We start from the raw sequence: 18,798 nt of genomic DNA, 5'->3' as shown, positions 1-18,798 counted from the left end.
TAATTTGCATGTTTTAGTATGTTTGGAAATTATGCTTCATTAGATTTTTTTTAAATGAATTAGGTAGGCAATGGCTTATATAAAATAAATGTATATTTAATCTTTTAAGCAGTAATGAACAATGAATTACAAATGGATTTTACTAGAAAATAATTGGATGTGGTTTATGCTTAGTACTTTTTGAAAGTGTAAAAGTATGCTCCCCACACACACCACCAACTTTCCTCTGACACCTTGCAGGGCTTGCCAAATGAAAGTTGGAAAATATCCAAAGTAAACAGTAATTATGAGCTCTGTGACACCTACCCTGCCATCATTGTTGTGCCAACTAGTGTAAAAGATGATGATCTTTCAAAAGTAGCAGCATTTCGAGCAAAAGGTAGAATCCCGGTAAGTAATAAACAATGCTATTTAGATGTGAACATATACTGCATTTGTTTTAATATGGGGAAAAGCAAGTTAGAAAAAATCTCGTGAAGAAAATGGAAAGTAGAAAAAGAAGTGTATAAACCCGAACATATCTTTGATTCTCAAGAACTATCTAATTATATAAGCATTTTGTCTGCCTGCTATGACCCCACCTTCCATGAGTTCATGTTCCTAAGTGCCAGGGTAACTTCAGTCATGCTTTCAAAACATGGCATAGATAGCAGAGGGCTTAGCTTGCTAGTGCGCTGACAGTTCATGTCACTGATGTCACTGAATCATCCTGGAGAAAATACATTCTTTCTTAGATACGGAGGGGAAGGCTATACCTGTACTGGGAGGGCCACCATTGCAGAAAGAAAGAGTAGCCAACAGGAGGTGAAGTATTTTAAAAGATTTGTTGGTATACAAAAAACCCTGCACATGTTTAGTGGATCCAGTTTGGTGAGTTTGGATATATGTGTTTACTGGGATTACATATGATCACCACAGTTAGGGAGGGAGTGCATGTCTTGAGCCCTGCATGTGCCTTCTGGTTGACCCCAAGTGTCTTGGTCACTGGAAGAAAATGGTAGGTTTGGGGACATAGCTTTAGATTTTACAAGAGACTGTTCTCATCTGGCAACATACGCCATTATTGAGATCCAAGTGTTAATTTCCCAATCATGTCTGATTCTTTGTGACCCCATGGACTATAGCCCACCAGGCTCCTCTGTCCATGGATTCTCCAGGCAAGAATACTGGAGTGGGTTACCATGCCCTTCTCCAGGGTATCTTCCCAACTCAGGGGTCAAAGCCGGGTCTCTTGCATTGCAGGCAGATTGTTTATCATCTGAGTTACAGTTGAGATTCAAAGGTGTTTTTAAATGAGGAGACAAAATCAGTCAATCAAATAGAAATGGTCATGGTGTTAGTCATGGTTTGACTTAGTTTCTGTTTTTCTTAGAATCCTAGAATTTTAAAGGCAGAGGAGATTTATTAGAGCTCACTTAGTCAGACTCCTTTCAGCCTGACCCAAACATTGAGTCTCATGGCTACTTTCACACTGTCTTCAGGCTGAACCGTCCCTTTTGACAAAAATACAAAAAAAAAAAAGCAGGTGTGCTTAAGAACTTGGTGGCTTAGTGCTAAAGAATCTGCCAGTGCAGGAGTGCAGGAGACCTGGGTTTGATCCCTGGGTTGGGAAGATCCCCTAGAGAAGAAAATGGCAACCCACTCCAATATTCTTGCCTGGAGAACTCCATGGACAGAGGAGCCTGGAGGGCTACAGTTCATGGGGTCACAAAGAGTCAGACACGACTGAGCAACTGAGCATACACACAGGTACATTAGAGCACATATTGGTTTAGGACCGTACTAATACTTGTTGCTTTCAAACACTAGGTGTTGTCATGGATTCATCCAGAAAGTCAGGCAACAATTACCCGTTGCAGCCAGCCGCTTGTGGGTCCCAATGATAAGCGCTGCAAGGAAGATGAAAAGTACTTACAAACAATAATGGATGCTAATGCACAGGCTCACAAACTCATCATCTTTGATGCCCGGCAAAACAGCGTCGCTGACACAAACAAGGTACCACAGAAGCTCTTCCTGTGAACTGTTTGTAAAGAATCATGCCATTCAGATAGCCCCGTGAAGGTGGACTCCTGCGGAGCAGCCCACAGTGGGCCTCCTAGATCTCTAGCCCTCACGAACCTGGTCTTCTCATTGCCCCTCCAAAATCCTTTCTGCTGACTCAGAAAGTAAAGACCCAGAAAGAGAATGATCACCTAGAGAATCTAGTAAGCATTTTAGTGAAAAGATCGTGAGGCCCATCAAAGTAACCTTTGATTACTTGACCAATTCATATCTGGCCTGAAGCTCTGTACGAATGGAATCAGCTGTGTGAAACAAGGCACCCAGCTCCGTCTGAACCCACCAGCTGACAGGGCGGGGCTGTGCGGCCCAGCCTCCGATGCCCTCTTTCCAATGGAAAGGCTCTGAGTGGAGTCCTTTCTGTTTCCCACAGATGACTTGCTGACAGTGCAGTCCTGCTGGCAGGCCTGTGGCAGTCAGAGTCCTGGCCCTTCCATGAGGAATTTCAGGTATCGGGATGGTGGGAACAGCCCTTACCATCTCATGTTGTTGTCATTCAGCTATTCAGTCGTGTCCGATTCTTTGCGATCCCATGGACTGCAGCATGCCAGACTTCCCTGTGCTTCACCATCTCCCGGAGCTTGCTCAAACTCATGTCCACTGAGTGGTCATGCCATCCAACCATCTCATCCTCTTGTCCCCTTCTCCTCTTGCCCTCAATCTTTCCCAGCATTAACTCATGCCTACCTGTAAAATGATACTCGGATAACAAACATGTAATGAGCATGTACTAGGGAGCAGGTGCTGGAGAAACTCCAGGGTAGATGAGGTGAGGTGCTCCCTGTAGGCAGAGTTCACCGTTCTGGTGGAGCTTGTGCCACTGGGCCAGGCTTCACAGAGGAGGTGGCATCTGAGGTGGTTTTGGATGATCTGCAGAAAGACACATCTGACATGCCTGAGCATGTCATTTATGAAAAGGGCAAGAAGGGGAGTGCCTGATGGCTCCCCTGCCATGCTCCCCTCAGCAGTGCTTGGAGGTATTTGTTTCTCATGGCAGCTTGTGCCCCTGCTTTCTTCAGTGATTTTTCCATTGTTGCCTACGTCCTCCAAAAAGCCAACCTCCTGCCTCCCCATCTCACTGTCAGGAGGAGCCCTCCCCAAGACTTCAAAGAGCAAACAAGCCATCAGGTGTGCCCTTAACACGTGTGCTGCTGTGGGCCATACACACAAACTGCCAAGCAGCCCCCATCATGGGCCTTGGGGAGGGGGATGTCTAGCTCACATTGAGGGAGCATAGTGGTCACATGGTTGTTTGTACATGACTGTGAGCAGTCACTGCATCTCTTTAGACCGCAGTCACCTCCTCTGAACTGGGAGTAACAGCATACCTCCTCCCTAGACTGCATGTGAAGGTTGTGTGGGGGCCTGTCCCTGAGAACTCATTCAGGTTAACTTCACTACTCAACTTTCAGGTCATTTTCACTACTGACCCAGAGTGGATGGCTCCATGCTCTTGGCTCTCATGACATCTCTTGCCCCAGGACCTCTCTCTGCAGCCTGGCCAGCTCAGCCTCCTTCCCTGCTTCCTCTCCCTCTTCCCAATTGGCAGATGGCAGCATGCCTTGAACCCAGTCTGGGTCCTCTTTTCTCCTTTGCCCAATCCCTCTGGGCCATCTCCTCCATTGCCCTGACTCTCAATACTGCCTCTATGTTGAGTTTGCCCTCCAAGTTTCTCTCCCACCCTGATCCCTACTAAGGTCCAAATGGGATTTCCATCCCATCATCTGGTTGGTATCCCTTCTTGGTTGTCTCCCAGGCAACGAAACCTAAGCATATCCAGACCAGCCTAAGAGGGAGGGTAGTGACAACCCTTGGCTTTGCGTTCAGTTACACCTGGAGTTTCCTCCCGGCTCTGCCACTTGGTGCTTGGTAGAACCCTGAGCAAGTTACCTAACCACTCCAGAAGCCTCTTCTGTAATGGGGGGCGGGGCAGGGCGGGGTGGGTGGGGGGTGACGGTATCTCATGTAGGGGGCTGCATCAGGATGGAAATGGGGTGAGAGGAATGAACAGTGGTATCAGCTACTGAGGCGGGGAAGCTGGGAGAGGACCAGGACAAGGAGGAAGATGGACAGCATCTGAGTTCCCTGAGGTGCTGAACCAATGACCACAAAGTTGGTGGCTTAAAACAGCACACCTTTATCCTCATACCCTTCTGGGATCTGGCTGCGGTGCCCTCCTGAGGCTTTCTGGGGAGATCCATTCCCTGCCTCTTCAGGCTTCTGGCAGCTCCTCTGTGCATGCGGTGATAGCACTCCAGTGCCTGCCCCTGTCTTCACAGAGCCTCCCCCTCCCTGTGTCTCTGTGTCTTCTCCTCTTCTCTCTTCCAAGGATGCTTGGAATGGCAGTTAGGGCCCACCCAAGATAACCCAGGATTCTCTCTTCACCTCAAGAACCTCAATCATACCTATAAAAAGGGGCACATTTACAGTTGCTGGGGATTTGGTGTGTATATCTTTGTGGGGTGGGGGGAGGCATTTTTCAGCCTACTACAAAAAGTCATCCTCAATCAGTCAGCTCCCCTGGCTCCCCACAGCTGGTGAATCCAGTGACCCCTGTCAGTCTTTCTGCGTGCTTCCTGTCACCACTGTAGTACTGTCCCCAGGAAATTGTAAAAAACATGATAAAAGCTATATTCACGGAGGCAATCTCTAAACATCCAACAGAGCTAGGGCAGTCCATTATGTTTTATCCCACACAGAGGGGACAGGAGTCGGACACCAAATTGCATGTCTAGAATGATTTCAAAAACTCTAGTGGTGTATGTGTCTACAAACCAGACAAGGATATTTATCTGTCCAAGGCCCCATTAGCTTTCTATATATATCATGTCTGCAAGTAGAGATAGTTTTTCTTCTTACTTTCCAATCTCAATGTGTTTTATTTCTTCTTCTTGCCTAATTGCCTGGCAAGAACCTCAAGTACCATGTTTTGCTTTTTAGTTTTATTTTTTGGAATATCCAGTTGTCTTTATTAGGTGATTCATGAATCTAACAGAATCCCATCTAGCAGCCAGAAGGGTACTTACTCTCTAGGACCCTGTTAAACAGAAGCGGTGAAAGCAGGAATCTTTGTCATGTTCCTAATCTTAAAGGGAAAGCTTTCAGTCTTTCACACTGGCTATACTAGCTGTGGTTTTTCATACATGCCCTTTTCAGGTTAAGGAATTCCCCTCAGTTCTTAGGTTTTTGTTGAATGGTTTTATCATGAAAAACCATGAAAGGATATTGGATTTTCAGAAGCCTTTTCTGTATCAATAGATCTGATCATGTACTTTCCCCCTTCATTCTGTGTCATGTGGTGTATTATCGATACATTGGCTGATTTTTGTATGTTGACTGATGTAGTGGTATGAATAGCATGTCCCCCAAATTCATGATCCTCTGGGACCTCAGAATGGGACTTTATTTTGAAATTGTGTCTTTTCAGATATAATTAGTTAATATGGGGTCAGACTGGATTAGGGTAGGCCTAAAATCCAATGATGTGTGTCCTGATAAGAAGGTCGTGTAGAGACAGTGACCCAGGGGAGATGGCCACATGACAGTGAAGGCAGAGGTTGGAGCCATGCAGCTACATGTCAAGTGGCCCCCAGAGTTGCCACAGTCCCTGCAAGCCAGAGCCTCTGGAAGGAACTAACCCTGCCAATAACTCAGTCTTGGTCTTCCAGCCTCCAGAGCTGTGAGGGGATCAGTGTGTCATTTTAGGGCACCTGCTTTGTGGTGCTTTGTTACTGCCACCTGGTACTGCTACTCATACAAGCCCTCACATTTCTAGGATAGGTCACACTTGGTCGGGATGAATAATTTTCTTGCTATGCTGCTGGATTCAGTTTGCTGGTACTTTGTAGATGCTCCCTTCCATCCTTTTTCCATATCCTGGCCAGAGGGATTTTCTAGAGGTCCAGCTCTGGGCACCCCTAGTGCCTCGAGGCAGTGACAACCAATTTCTGAACAAGGCCTCCGAAGCCTTCCAAGCTGAAGGCCCTTTCCTTCCAGCCTTGCCACACCTTTGAGGCCCACATCCCAACTGTGGCAGGCACCTTTCAGTTCCTTCAGCATACCCCAGTGCCATCTCCCAGTCTCCACACACATACCTAACCTCTGCCCCATCCGTCCGACCACAGTGGGAACATCGCTTCCCCAGGGCGGTCTCCCCAGGTGAGGGGCGGTCTCCCATGCCAGGGTGCTCTGCTCTTTCTGTAGTCCTCGGCGCACTGCCAATTCCTCACTCAGTGTGTGGCTTGCCCCTCTGCAGCAGGGACTGGAGGGTACAGAGCACACCTGGAGCCCCAGAACTGGGCTGTCACACAACAGCTGCTCCCCGGCTGGGACACAGAGCTGTTGGCGGGTGGGTGGGCCCATCTTTCCATGGGGGACCTGCTGGGGAGTGGCACTGGATGTTAATTCGGAAGTCCCGACTTCATTATGGAGGTCAGCTTTAAGTTAGCTTTCTTCTTGGTAAAGTGAAAGGGAAGGGAAGGAATTTCATTTTAAGCTGTTACAAGTTGAGGAGCCTGTGTGGGGAGGATACAGCTCTGGAACTCAGAAAAAGGTCAGGTTGGAGGTTGAGACCGGGGCCCGGTAGCCTCTCAGGTGGAGACTGCAGCCTTGGATGGGAGGGGATGAAGTTACTGAAGGAGTGTAGATCACGGGTGCAGGGGTCTGGCACAAGGGCCCCTGAAATGCTGCCTGGGGTGGGTAATAGAGGAACCCAGTGAAGGGAAGGGAGAGGTCCCAGATGCCAACAGATGAGTGTTGGGGGAGATTAGAGGAAGGGGTGTCTTAGTCAGCTTGGGCAGTTATAACTAAATATCATAGGCTGGGTAGCTATAAACAGTACCACGTATTTCTCAAAGCTCTGGAAGCTGGAAGTCTAAAATCAGGATGCCAGCAGAGTTAGTGTGTGGTGAGAGCCCATGTCCTGCCTTGTAGAGAGCCATGTTCTTGCTGTATCCTCACACCGCCAGAGCAGAAAGGGGCGAACTCTGTCATGTCTCTTCCTAGAAGGGCGCTGTCCCTGTTGTCAGAGCTCCACCTTCCTCACCTTCTAATGCAGTCCCACTGGGGATTCAGTTTGACATGGAGATTTTGGGAGGGATAGGAACACTCAGTCTGCAGCAGTGGGGAGCTGTGTGGCCTTTGGTGTCTGAGTATGTGGAAATCTTGTCCTGCCAGTCTCTTTGGGAGTTGGCCGCCCTCTGTGAAACTTTTGATGTTCTCACATGAGAATCCTCCCCACTGCCTAGGGTGTGCATCCGGTGGTTGAAGAGCCTTCATTAGGCACTGAGCAGCTGGCCTGTAATCATGAAACCTGAGCCATTCTTCAGCCGCCTCCTTCCCAAGGGCTGTGACTCTTGTTCTTCCCTGAGGGTTGAGGATGGCCCTGCCACCACTGCTGTGAGCTGACTCTTGGAGACTTGGAGACCAGTGGGGACTACTGTCCCAACATAGCTGGCTTCTCTCTGGAACCTTGCTTTGCCCCCATAGAGGGAGGGCTGGCCAGCAGGATCACATCTTCCAGAAGTTTGAGCCTCCCCCCATTCCTGCTGGGGTATACGTGGGGCCCTGTCTCGCTGTATCAGCCTGCCAGTTGTGTCACTGTTCATATTGTTTGCTGAACCCAGGCTAGGCAAGGTGTGAGTGGGGGAGCTGGAAGAAAACTCAAGGAGCTGTAGGAACTGCAGACATATTTATTCTCCAGTGGTGGCTTTGGTGGCCATAGCACCAGACATGCTATATTCACTCATGGGTGACCCAGCAGATGCAGCCATAACATAGCTGCAAGGGCTTTTCAGGTGGAGCTTATATATGTTTATAGAACAAAAGTGGCCCATGGCCAAACGGGTACATCATGACACACATGCAGAGTGCTCTAAGTTATCTCAGCTGTTACATAACCATGTACTTACAAAACGTGGGCTGAGAGCAAGAGTCTGTGGGGTGACATTGCCTGACCACCGCCATCTTAGCTCATTTGCTCTTTACCTACAGTTCCATTCTCACTCTCCTTACCCTCCTCTGTCTCCAGACCTCCAGGTGCCTGCTCTCTGTCCTGGCACAGAGTAGGCACTCATGCTCTATTTCTCCCATGATCCCATTTTCTGATTGGTATTTGTCTTATTTGGAGCTTTAGTAATCAGTTTTCAGGCAACCAATTGGCTTTAACTAAATTCTGGTTAACACCAGCCCTAAGCAGGTGTCCTCTGCACTCATGCACTTACTGGGTATGGGGCCTCTGCCCCAGCCTCCAGGCTCCCTTGGTAGGACCAGGTCCAAGTCATTGCCCATCTCAAGGCTCTGCATGGTAGGTGCTGAGGGAGGTCATAATACAAAGGTGCCAAGTAGTTGGTAAGGAGTGCTGAGCCTTGCACAGATTAGCTTTCATTAGATAGGTTATTTAGTTAGTATTTAATCCCCATAGTGAGCCTCTGCAGCATTTCAGGTGAGAAATCTGAGGCGCAGAGAGAAGGTGAGCTACTGAGGGAGGGGCAGGGCTGGGATGATAAAGCCCACGCTCCTGCCACCAAGGCCTGTGCCTTGAATCCCTCAACCAGCAGCATCTTCAGTGGGTGCAAAGGGTATTGTTATGAAAAATGTCACCATGCCCCACAAGCAGGACTAGGCTCTAGGCTGCATTGTCTGCAGTGGGTATTCAGAGAGTCTTCCATCATTCCATGCTGTTGTTTCCCCACCAGTTGTATTTGCAGCCCCTATTCTGCACTTTCGGGTGTTGGCATGCTCCCCTGCCCCTTGCTGCCCGCCTGCCCCAGGGCCATGCCAGGACTGCTGAGCAGAACCCCAGGCTCAGGGCTGGGCTCCCCACCTCCTCCCCAGGGGCCAGGTCAGCCTGGCCCCATGCCTTTCCTCCTTGACCGCTGGCTGTACTTGCTTCTGCACAGAACACACCAGCTCTTGGACAGGAACTGCCCCCACCTGCCCACATCCCACTGCACCCCACGGCCTGGAAATGAGGGCCTCCGTGTCCTCCCCTGACTGCTGCCAGCTCTGCCCAGCCTGCTCCTATGCCAACTGGCTCCCAGGAAGTCTGTCCATCTGTGCAGATAAGCCCTCCCCAGTCCCTGTCCCCTTCCCCTTGGAGCTGGCTCTGCCATTCCTGTTCCTGGACTGTTTATGGTAAGGCCACCAAGTGCCTTCTTGTCAATCTCACGAGCTTTTGATGCAGTTGAGTACCCTCTCGTTTTCAAGACTCTCTTCCCTTTTCTCTTTATCCTCCAGTCTCCAGCTGCTATCCTCAGTCTTGTTTGCTCTGCATTCCCTGAATGTTGGCCTTCCTCTGACCTTGACTGCTCTCCTGGCCACACACACTGGCCCTGAGCCCTGGACCCACACCCCGAGCCACCACCCAGCCCCCTCATTCATGCTGCAGAGCTGTGCGTCCTGCTCCCTGAGACAGCTCCATCACCCAAACCCCAACGCTGTGTTCCTCCTCCAGAAACCATTGCAAATTTCACAATTTAGTGCCTTCCAGTCTTCTGACAGTGTTGTGCAGCAGTCACCGCTGTCTCATTCCAGAATGCTTCCACAGCCTTAGCTGGAAATCCTGTGCCCACTGGCAGTTGCTCCCCATCCTCCCCTCTCCCCAACCCATGTCAACTGCTAATAACTTTCCATGTGGATTGCCTTCTTCTGGACACTTCATATAAATGGATTCATACCCTGCGTGGTCTTAGGTGCCTGTCTGCTTTCACTTGGCATGATGTTTTTATGGTTCCTCTGTTGTAGCACAAATCAGTACTCCATTCCTTTGTGTAGCTGAGAAAGAACCATTGTAAGCATACAGCACACTTTGTTTCTCCACTCATTCATTGATGGACATTTGAGTTGCTTTCAGCAGCTATTGTAGATATTGCAGCTATGGTTTGTTGCATACAAGTTTTCATGTTTTTAGTTCTGTGGGAGCTAGAATTTCTGGGTCATATAGTAGTTCTACATTTAACTTTTTGAGGAACTGGCAAATCTTTTTCCAAAGAGACTGCATAATTTTAACTTTTACCAGCAATGTATTGGGGTTTCAGTTTCTCTATGCCCTGGAGAAGGGCATGGCAACCCCCTCCAGTATTCATGCATACAGAATTCATAGACAGAGGGAGCCTGGTGGGCCACAGTCCATCGGGTCACAAAGAGTTGGACGCGACTGAGTGACTAACACTTTTACTTTCACTTATTCTTATAACAGATGTGGTTTGGATGTTGACCTCTACTAAGTATAAGCTAATTATGGACCACATTTTGTTATCAGATATCAAAGAGTGAGCCATATTGTCTTTTTCGTTATATTTGCATTTTATTTTACTTAAATTACTTAAATAAATCTCACTGAGATTTACAAATTATTATGTACAGAAGTTTTTCAGTAGTACAACTTTTTTATTTAGATAGATGGCAGAAGGTTTTAAAACCCAGTTCACCTTGTATAAGATCCAATTGTTAATCATTTTAAAACTGCTGACAGGTGATGGAAGATTGTTGTGGGTCGAATTATGTTTCCATTTAAAAACTATGTGTTAAAGTCCCAACTCGTGGCACCTGTGGCTACAGCCCAGCTTTGAAATAGGGTCTTGGCAAATTAAGTAATTGGGTAATCAAGTTAAAAGAGGAGGTCATCAAACCCGGGTCTCCTGCATTGCGGGCAGATTCTTTACCATCTGAGCCACCAGGGAAGCCCCCATATTGAATAAGGGTGCGTACTAATCCTTATAAGAAAAGATACCGACCCAAGGAGAGGACCATATGAAGATGGGTCAGAGGTTAGTGTATCTATAAATCAGGGACATCCTGGGCCACCAGAAGCTGAAGGAGGCAAAAAAGGATCCTCTCTAAGAGGGTTCTGAGCGAGCACGGGCCTGCCAGTACCTTGATTATTGAGTTCCAGCCTTCAGAACTGAGAGAGAAGACATGCCTGTCACTTTAAGCCACTCAGCTGGTGGTACTTTCTTTCAGCAACCATGGGAAACTCATACGAGGATGTAGGAGGCTTATGATACACAGAGGAGTCTGAGGCTTTATGAGTGGCCTCTATCTGGCAGCACCAGGAAGAACAGTAAAAATTCACTGAGATGAAGTGACATCTGTCTTTTGTTTTCACAGGCAAAGGGTGGGGGCTATGAAAGTGAAAGTGCCTACCCAAACGCTGAACTCATGTTCCTGGAGATTCACAACATTCATGTCATGAGAGAGTCGCTGCGAAAACTGAAGGAGATTGCATACCCGGCCATCGATGAAGCACGCTGGCTGTCCAACGTGGATGGGACCCACTGGCTAGAGTACATTCGGGTACGGGGAGGGCCCAAGGGCCCGCCCTTCCCCACCCTCTGCTTAAGCCTTCTCTGGGGATGGCTGTTGAGCTATCTGTGTCTCTCTTCAGGTGGCTTCCCAACATTGCAAATGAGTGCATCTTTGCTGTGTGCTTGGGCTTTCATAGTTTGTGTGGGCAGCGTCCAAACTGTGGTCTTTGTTGAGGTACTCCTGTGACATAATAGAAAGGGATAATACTTTCCTCACATCAGGTTTTTAAAGTACTTTGTGGCCCTTTGGTAAAGGACCCTATTTACTAGTGTAGTTTTTCCTTAGCGTAAGTTTCCACCCCTCACCTCCACCAGGATACTAATGTTTCCTGCTGCTAAGTCACTTCAGTCGTGTCCAACTCTATGTGACCCCATAGACGGCAGCCCACCAGGCTCCGCCGTCCCTGGGATTCTCCAGGCAAGAACACTGGAGTGGGTTGCCATTTCCTTCTCCAATGCATGAAAGTGAAAAGTGAAAGTGAAGTCGCTCGGTCGTGTCCGACTCCTAGTGACCCCATGGACTGCAGCCCACCAGGCTCCTCCGTCCATGGGATTTTCCAGACAAGAATACTGGAGTGGGGTGCCATTGCCTTCTCCGACTAATGTTTCCTAGTGATTCTTAAATTGATTCCATTGTTTGTTTATTGACTTGACCTTCCAGTGTTCTCCACAGAATTATTTTTACTGTGTTGTTCTTATTGTTGTTGTTTAGTCACTAAGTCTTGTCCAACTCTTTGCAACCCCATGGACTATAGCCCACCAGGCTACTCTGTCCATGGGATTCTCCAGGCAAGAATACTGGAGTGGGTTGCCATGCCCTTCTCCAGGGGATCTTCCCAACTCAGAGATCGAACCCAGGTCTCCTGCATTGGCAGGTGGATTCTTTACCACTAAGCCACCAGGGAACTTTTTGCTGTAATAGAAATTAAATGTTGCCTGATTTAATGTGCCTTCTTTTTTGAAGATGCTTCTTGCTGGGGCAGTAAGAATTGCTGATAAAGTAGAATCCGGGAAGACCTCAGTTGTGGTGCACTGCAGTGATGGCTGGGACCGAACAGCCCAGCTGACGTCTCTGGCCATGCTGATGTTGGACAGTTATTACCGCACCATTAAAGGATTCGAGGCTCTCATAGAAAAGGAGTGGATAAGCTTTGGACATAGGTTTTCACTGGTGAGTTGAGACGGTGAGGTGCATGTTTCACTGTTTGTTGTTCCATCATAGGCACATGCATATCACATATCTCATATACACACACACAGATACACATACACAAGGGCTTTGTGCTCTGAGAACTGAATTGCCATAAGAGAATACTATAGATATCAGCATTGTATTAATATGTCTCTGGTAGTGCAGTCTTTGTTTTCCATGTTGGTATGCCTTTTTTTTTTAATTTTAAAAATTGAGGTAAAATTCATATAGCATAGAATCAACCATCTTAAAATATGTAGTTCAGTGGCATTTAGTGCTTTCACAGTGTTGTGCAACCACCATCTCTCTGTAGTTCCAAAACATTTTCATCACGCCCAAAAGGAAACTCTATACACATTAAGCAGTCATTCCTCATTTCCCTCTCCCTGCCTTTGACACCCACTAATCTGCTTTCCATCTCCCTGAATTTGCCTACTCTAGATTCCTGACATAAGTGGAGTCATACATTATTTGTCTCTCTACGACTGGCTTATATCACTAAGCACAGTGTTTTCAGGGTTTATCCATGTTATAGCATCTGTCAAATTTTAACTCCTTTTCGTGGCTGAATTCCATTGTGTGGATATACTGCATTTTGTTTATTTACCTGTTGATGGACATTTGGGTTGTTTCTACCTTTTGGTGAATGATGCTGCTGTGAACACTGGTGTATAAGCTTTTACCAGACAAAGTACCACAAGACTGGGTGACTTAACAGGAATTTATTGTCATCATTCTGGAGGCTGGAAGGCCAAGATCAAGGTTCTGTCAGGATTGGTGGTTCCTGATAGCTCTCTCTCCTTGGCTTGTAGATGGCTGCCTTCTTGCTGTGTCTTCACGCTGCCTTTCCTCTGTGCATACACAAAGCTAGTGTTTCTGTGCCCAGATTTCCTCCCCTTGTCTCAACCATGCCCCTCTACTTATGGCATCCTCACTCTCCCTCCACCCCCTCTCCACTTCTTCTAATAGAATCTACCCCTGGCCAGTCGGAAGCTTGTCTTTCAAGCTTTATCTCAAAAGAGACTTCCTCCAGGACTGTGACTCATGACTTTCCCGCCTAGCTCCCTCTCATAGCCCATCCTGGGATGCTCACTTATTCTATGGACCCACCATACCCATTTCAGACTAGGAAGTTCCAGGCACACTTTTTTTCCTTGTTATTTACAGGTCTTCTCCTGTGACTAGACCACAAGTGAATTATTGATTTAGCACAGAGGTTGTGTCCCATGTGTCTTGGTACCCCAGGTACCTCTACTGGATACCATCTAACTGTCTGAAATCCTGAGGGCTGGGAGGAGGGATGCCTTGCATGCACTGTAAGAGTTCAGTGCCTGTCTATTAAGGGAAAGAACAAATCTTAAATTGTGAACTGTCAGTGCAAAACTTCCCCATGTGCCTTAAATACAGGGGCAGTTTCCACAAATTATAGAGAAGTACAGAAATAAGGCAATGCATGCAGCTACTCTGGAAAACAGTATGGCAGTGCCTCAAAAATTAAAAATAGAGTTGCCATATGATCCAGCAATTCTGCTTCTGAGTATATACCCCAAGGAAGTGAAAACAAACTCAAACACTTATTTGCACACCCATGTTCATAGCAGCACAATTCACTAATAGCCCAAAGGTGGAAGCAACCCAGTGTCCATCGACAAATGAAGGGGTAAACAGAGTGTGGTCTATCCACACAGTGGAACATTATTTAGCTTTCATAGGGAATGAAATTCTGATACCAGCTACAATGTGAATGAATTATGAGGACATTATGTTAAAGGAAAGAAGCCAGTGCAAAGGGACAAATTGCATGATTCTCTGCATATGAAGTATCTAGAGCAGTCAAATCTGTAGAGACAAAGGAAGATGACGGGAGCCAAAGACTGGGGGAGGGGAATAGGGAGTCAGTCAATCATTTGCAAGTGTAGTAACTTTCTTAAATGTCCATAATTGTGAATTATACTAGCTGTTAAGAAAAATCCAGTAAACAAAATAAAACTGACTTCTGGTTATTACTCTAAAAGATCATATGGCTGTTAAGAGAATAAAAATGCTTAAATATCAACACTTCAATTCTGTAATGTCCTTCATGTATTAATCCAGACAACTCGATAAAATATTATTTCCTTCTTATAACTCCCTTGTTGAGGTGAGCCTACTCCCAGTAGCTGGGAGTCAGCCAGCTAGTTTTTGTTTTGGAACTTCTGGAGACAGATGCTGGTGATAGTTGTACAACAGTGTGAATGTACTTAACACCACTAAACTATACACTTAAAATGGTTACAATGGTAAATTTCATATGCGTATTTCACTTACAATTAAAATGTCTTTTTAAAAAAAGAAGGCAGTACACTTCCTCTGAGATGTTCATTGTTGACTTAGTCATTTGTTTTTCTGTCTTTCCTAGTAGTGGTTTCATAGGCCCAGTATTTGTCACTCTTCCTGTGTAGTGATTGCCTTGTATCTTCATAACTTTCTCATCCTTTTGCTTAATCACCAAATTACTTGAAGTTTCTGTTAGAATGCTCACTCCTGGGTGGTCCTTTAAGTTGACATTTCCAGTGTTGTGTCAGTCCCGTTTAATGTGTTTGAAATTATCTTTTACCTTTTAACATGAATCTATTAACATCTTCAAAAATATGTAAAAGTATGACATACAATGTTGGATGTCAATTATATCTTAAAACTGGAAGAATAAAAATTGAGAGATACTACCCTGGCCTGCTGTGAGGACCCCCATTCGCATTTCAAGAGTGAGATTTTGAGGTTGTCTGAGTCATGCAGAATTGACTTAAACTTGTAGATTGTTAATTGTTATTTTGATTCTCAGACTTTCTGACATTTGTGAAAAGTGGGGGAGAAAAACTACACTTGTGGAGAAAATGACCATCATAATGTGCTCTATGAGCTGCTAATTGCCATCCCAGGCTGACAAGGAGCACTCAGTGTGGTGGCTGGGGTTGACCCCGTCACTTGGAGTGCAAAGTTGACTGGCTATTTGCTTATAACGTGTTGATCTCAACTATATTAAAGCAAAATTATAAAACAATCAACATGTAAACTGAAATTTTGTTTCCTAAAAGTAATGGAAGTCAATTCAGTGCAGTGAACATTTCTGAGAGCCTTTTATGTGCCAGGAATCCTGTTGGACCTTGGGACATATAAAAGAGACATGCTTCTTGCCACTAGGCAATTTAAAGTGACTTCTGAGAGGACCATGACATACATTAAATTGTTTAACCTCTTGATTCTCTTCAGCGAGTGGGCCATGGCAATGACAACCATGCAGATGCTGACCGATCCCCTATATTCCTTCAGTTTATTGACTGTGTCTGGCAAATGACGAGACAGGTGAGAAGTTTCAAGTCCATTTCTGACCTTTATACCCTGATCCAAACATAATCTTAAAGTTGAAGACAAACTTTAATTTCATGTTCAAAGTGAAGATTGTGTGTGTGTATTAAATATGACCCATTTTGTTATTTAACTCAGTTTGATTCTAATGACTTAGAAATATAAGTATAAAATTGGAAACAACCTACTTTATACCAAAAGGTGCTTTTGTTGTGCATATGGTTTTTTGTCGGTCATGCTGGCCAGCAGTTGCCCCTGCCCTCCGTCCTACTCTTTCTTTCACCTGCCTCCTCTGTCAGGGTGAGCAGATGCTGGAAGATTCCCAGGTGTTGGAAATGGGGATGTGACTGAACAAAGGGGCGGAGACCAGGGAATCCAAGGCCCTCCATACCCAGCCCCAGGCCATAGCCCTTCCCACCCCTCGGTGTGGAGGGAAGGGAGTGTCCCAGGACCAGAGGCAGATGGGAGGCTGCCAAGTGTCCTGTCATGCATTACCCATGCAGGGGTCCCCTTTCCCCAAGCTACTCAGCCAGAAGACGTGTGCTGTTTCTTCCCTCATCTCCAACATCAGAACCCGAGCTTAGGATCTGATCCTCATCATAGGATGTGGTGCCAGAGAAATGGACCTGGAGTCAGAGTCAGAGAGCGAGGCCAGTGCACCAAAGAGAGAGAAAGGAGGAAAACAGAAATAGAGGCAGAGATGTGGTGAGAGGGACTGAGGGGAGGGATAGAGTAAGCAAAAGACAGAGCCCTCCCAAGTACCTGCTTGGATGGGATCATGGGGAAGGGAGGATGGTAAAGCATGGCCTGGACTCTCGCCTTCTTGTTGAGCTGGAGGTCTGGCCTTGGCTGCTTTAGGCACGTGGAGAGGACTGTCTCCTAGCAAAGATGCGCTTGCTTGAGCCCCAGCCCTGGGGACCCTTATTTGGGCCTGGGTGTGTGTGCTGCTTAAAAGTCCCCCAGGTGCTTCTGAGAGGACCAGTAACCCCGACAAGTGATTCCCGGTGCAGTCCTGAGGCCAGTAGCCTCAGCCTCCCGGGTACTGAGAGATGCAGGTTTTCAGGCCCTGCCCCAGACCTGTGACACTGGGTGGCAGGCAGCACTCTGTTTCAGAAGCCCGCCAGGGATTCTGCTCAACTTTCATGGTGCACTCAGATCCCCTGGAAGTCTTACCAAAACACAGTTCTAATTTGTGGGCCCAAGGAAGAGCCTGAGACTCTGCATTTCCAACAAGCTCCCAGGCTGTGCTGCTAGAGTAGCAGGGATGACAAGAGAATGGTAATTCGAGAAAAACTGCGGTGGGGTGGTGGTCTAAGCAGCCAAAGTAGATTTCACAGAGTCCTCGGGCCCTCCCTTAGAACAGCATACTGAGGTTGATTGTTTTAAAACTAGCTTCCCCAAGCTGACTGGGCTCTCGCCTTATCTACGTGTCAGTTCCCAGCTGATTCAAAGCACCCAATTAGCTAGAGGGCTGGGGCATGGAAAGAGGGCTTGTCTCAGAGGTAGGCACCCGATGGTGTGAGTAACAGGTAACGGAAAACACATACTCAAAAGGCATGGAGGCTGGCCTGAAGTCTGACTATTTTGTAGTGCCATGTACTTGCTGTTTGTATTGATGCCAAGTCAGCAACAAAAGTAGATGATGGTTACATTCAGGTTAAGACTAGAAGGTATGAACTACATTTAGAAAAAGTACATAAAATGGTTGAACACAGAAGATAATTCTGATGTTTCTGAAGGGATCAACCCAAATTTTGTGAATGTGAAGTAGCTTATTCCTCCCAAAAGCCTAGACAAAGAGTGTGTGTGAGACATCCTCAAACTGACTTCCATTATTCATATTGCTTAGTACCTATTTTCATGTCTAATCTATATAATTTTTGTAATGTTTACTGGATTTTTAAGAAAATGAGGGGTTTGGGTTAGAAGATTTCAGATGCCTCTTAAGATTCCGTCCATGAAATTTGTATAATTAATTTCTTTTAAAATAAAATTGTTAGAATGAGACACACCAATTATCAGTCTAAAGTCACAAGTGATCTAAAGTGATCTAAAGTCAAGTGAATGAGGTATGCAGCTTGTTAGAAAAGTTGCATTAATGTGACAAGATTAACTTATTTTTAGGTTTCCTACTGCTAAATCAGCTACGTCAGTATAATGTTTTTAGACACCTCAGAATAAAATGAACTAGCCTCTGTGCACAAACTGATATGAAAGGAATGGAGGGAAAAAGTAATTGAAGGACTATAGACAACAGTCTTGGAGAAGGCAATGGCACCCCACTCCAGTACTCTTGCCTGGAAAATCCCATGGACGGAGGAGCCTGGTAGGCTGCAGTCCATGGGGTCGTTAGGAGTCGGACACGACTGAGCGACTTCACTTTCACTTTTTACTTTCACGCATTGGAGAAGGAAATGGCAACCCACTCCAGTGTTTTTGCCTGGAGAATCCCAGAGACAGGGGAGCCTGGTGGGCTGCCGTCTATGGGGTCACACAGAGTCAGACACGACTGAGGCGACTTAGCAGCAGCAGCAGACAACAGTCTCAAAGACATTCTGCAATAACCCCAGTTGAACAGACTTTTTTACCCTTTTGGATCAGTTTAATCATTGTTGATGTTTTTGTCCTTCAAGAGGTGCAGAATTTCATTATGGATTTCTATGGGGTCTTTGAGACCACACTTTTTAAAGTATATGGTATAGCTTCCAGAAGAGGCCAAAACAACTGTGAATCCTAGAGGCTTACTCTTTTGTTTGTTATCACTCTAGAGGTCGGTACTTCCACTGATGAAATGTTTCCCACCACTGTGCCCTTTGGAAGTGAAGAGCACTCCTGAGCGTTAGCTCAGATGTGGTGCTGAGTAGATGTGGGTGCTGAAGGGCATGGGCTGAACCC

The 18,798-nt window shown here is 46.5% G+C and overlaps 1 protein-coding gene across 11 annotated transcripts in view; it reads left to right on the top strand.

Moving 5' to 3' along the window:
* Window positions 1-18,798, top strand: part of MTMR1 (myotubularin related protein 1) — a 59,842-nt gene that overhangs the window by 30,458 nt on the left and 10,586 nt on the right. For all 11 annotated transcript variants that reach the window (XM_070462752.1, XM_070462753.1, XM_070462754.1 and 8 more), the window contains 5 exons: window positions 241-390; window positions 1,810-1,998; window positions 11,170-11,355; window positions 12,331-12,537; window positions 15,808-15,900. In XM_070462752.1, the coding sequence (XP_070318853.1) occupies window positions 241-390; window positions 1,810-1,998; window positions 11,170-11,355; window positions 12,331-12,537; window positions 15,808-15,900 (825 nt within the window). The remainder of the gene's footprint in view (window positions 1-240; window positions 391-1,809; window positions 1,999-11,169; window positions 11,356-12,330; window positions 12,538-15,807; window positions 15,901-18,798) is intronic.

Source organism: Odocoileus virginianus, unplaced genomic scaffold, assembly GCF_023699985.2.
Source record: "Odocoileus virginianus isolate 20LAN1187 ecotype Illinois unplaced genomic scaffold, Ovbor_1.2 Unplaced_Scaffold_13, whole genome shotgun sequence".
Taxonomy (NCBI): Eukaryota; Metazoa; Chordata; class Mammalia; order Artiodactyla; family Cervidae; genus Odocoileus; species Odocoileus virginianus.
This window is presented reverse-complemented; position numbering and strand designations above follow the sequence as displayed.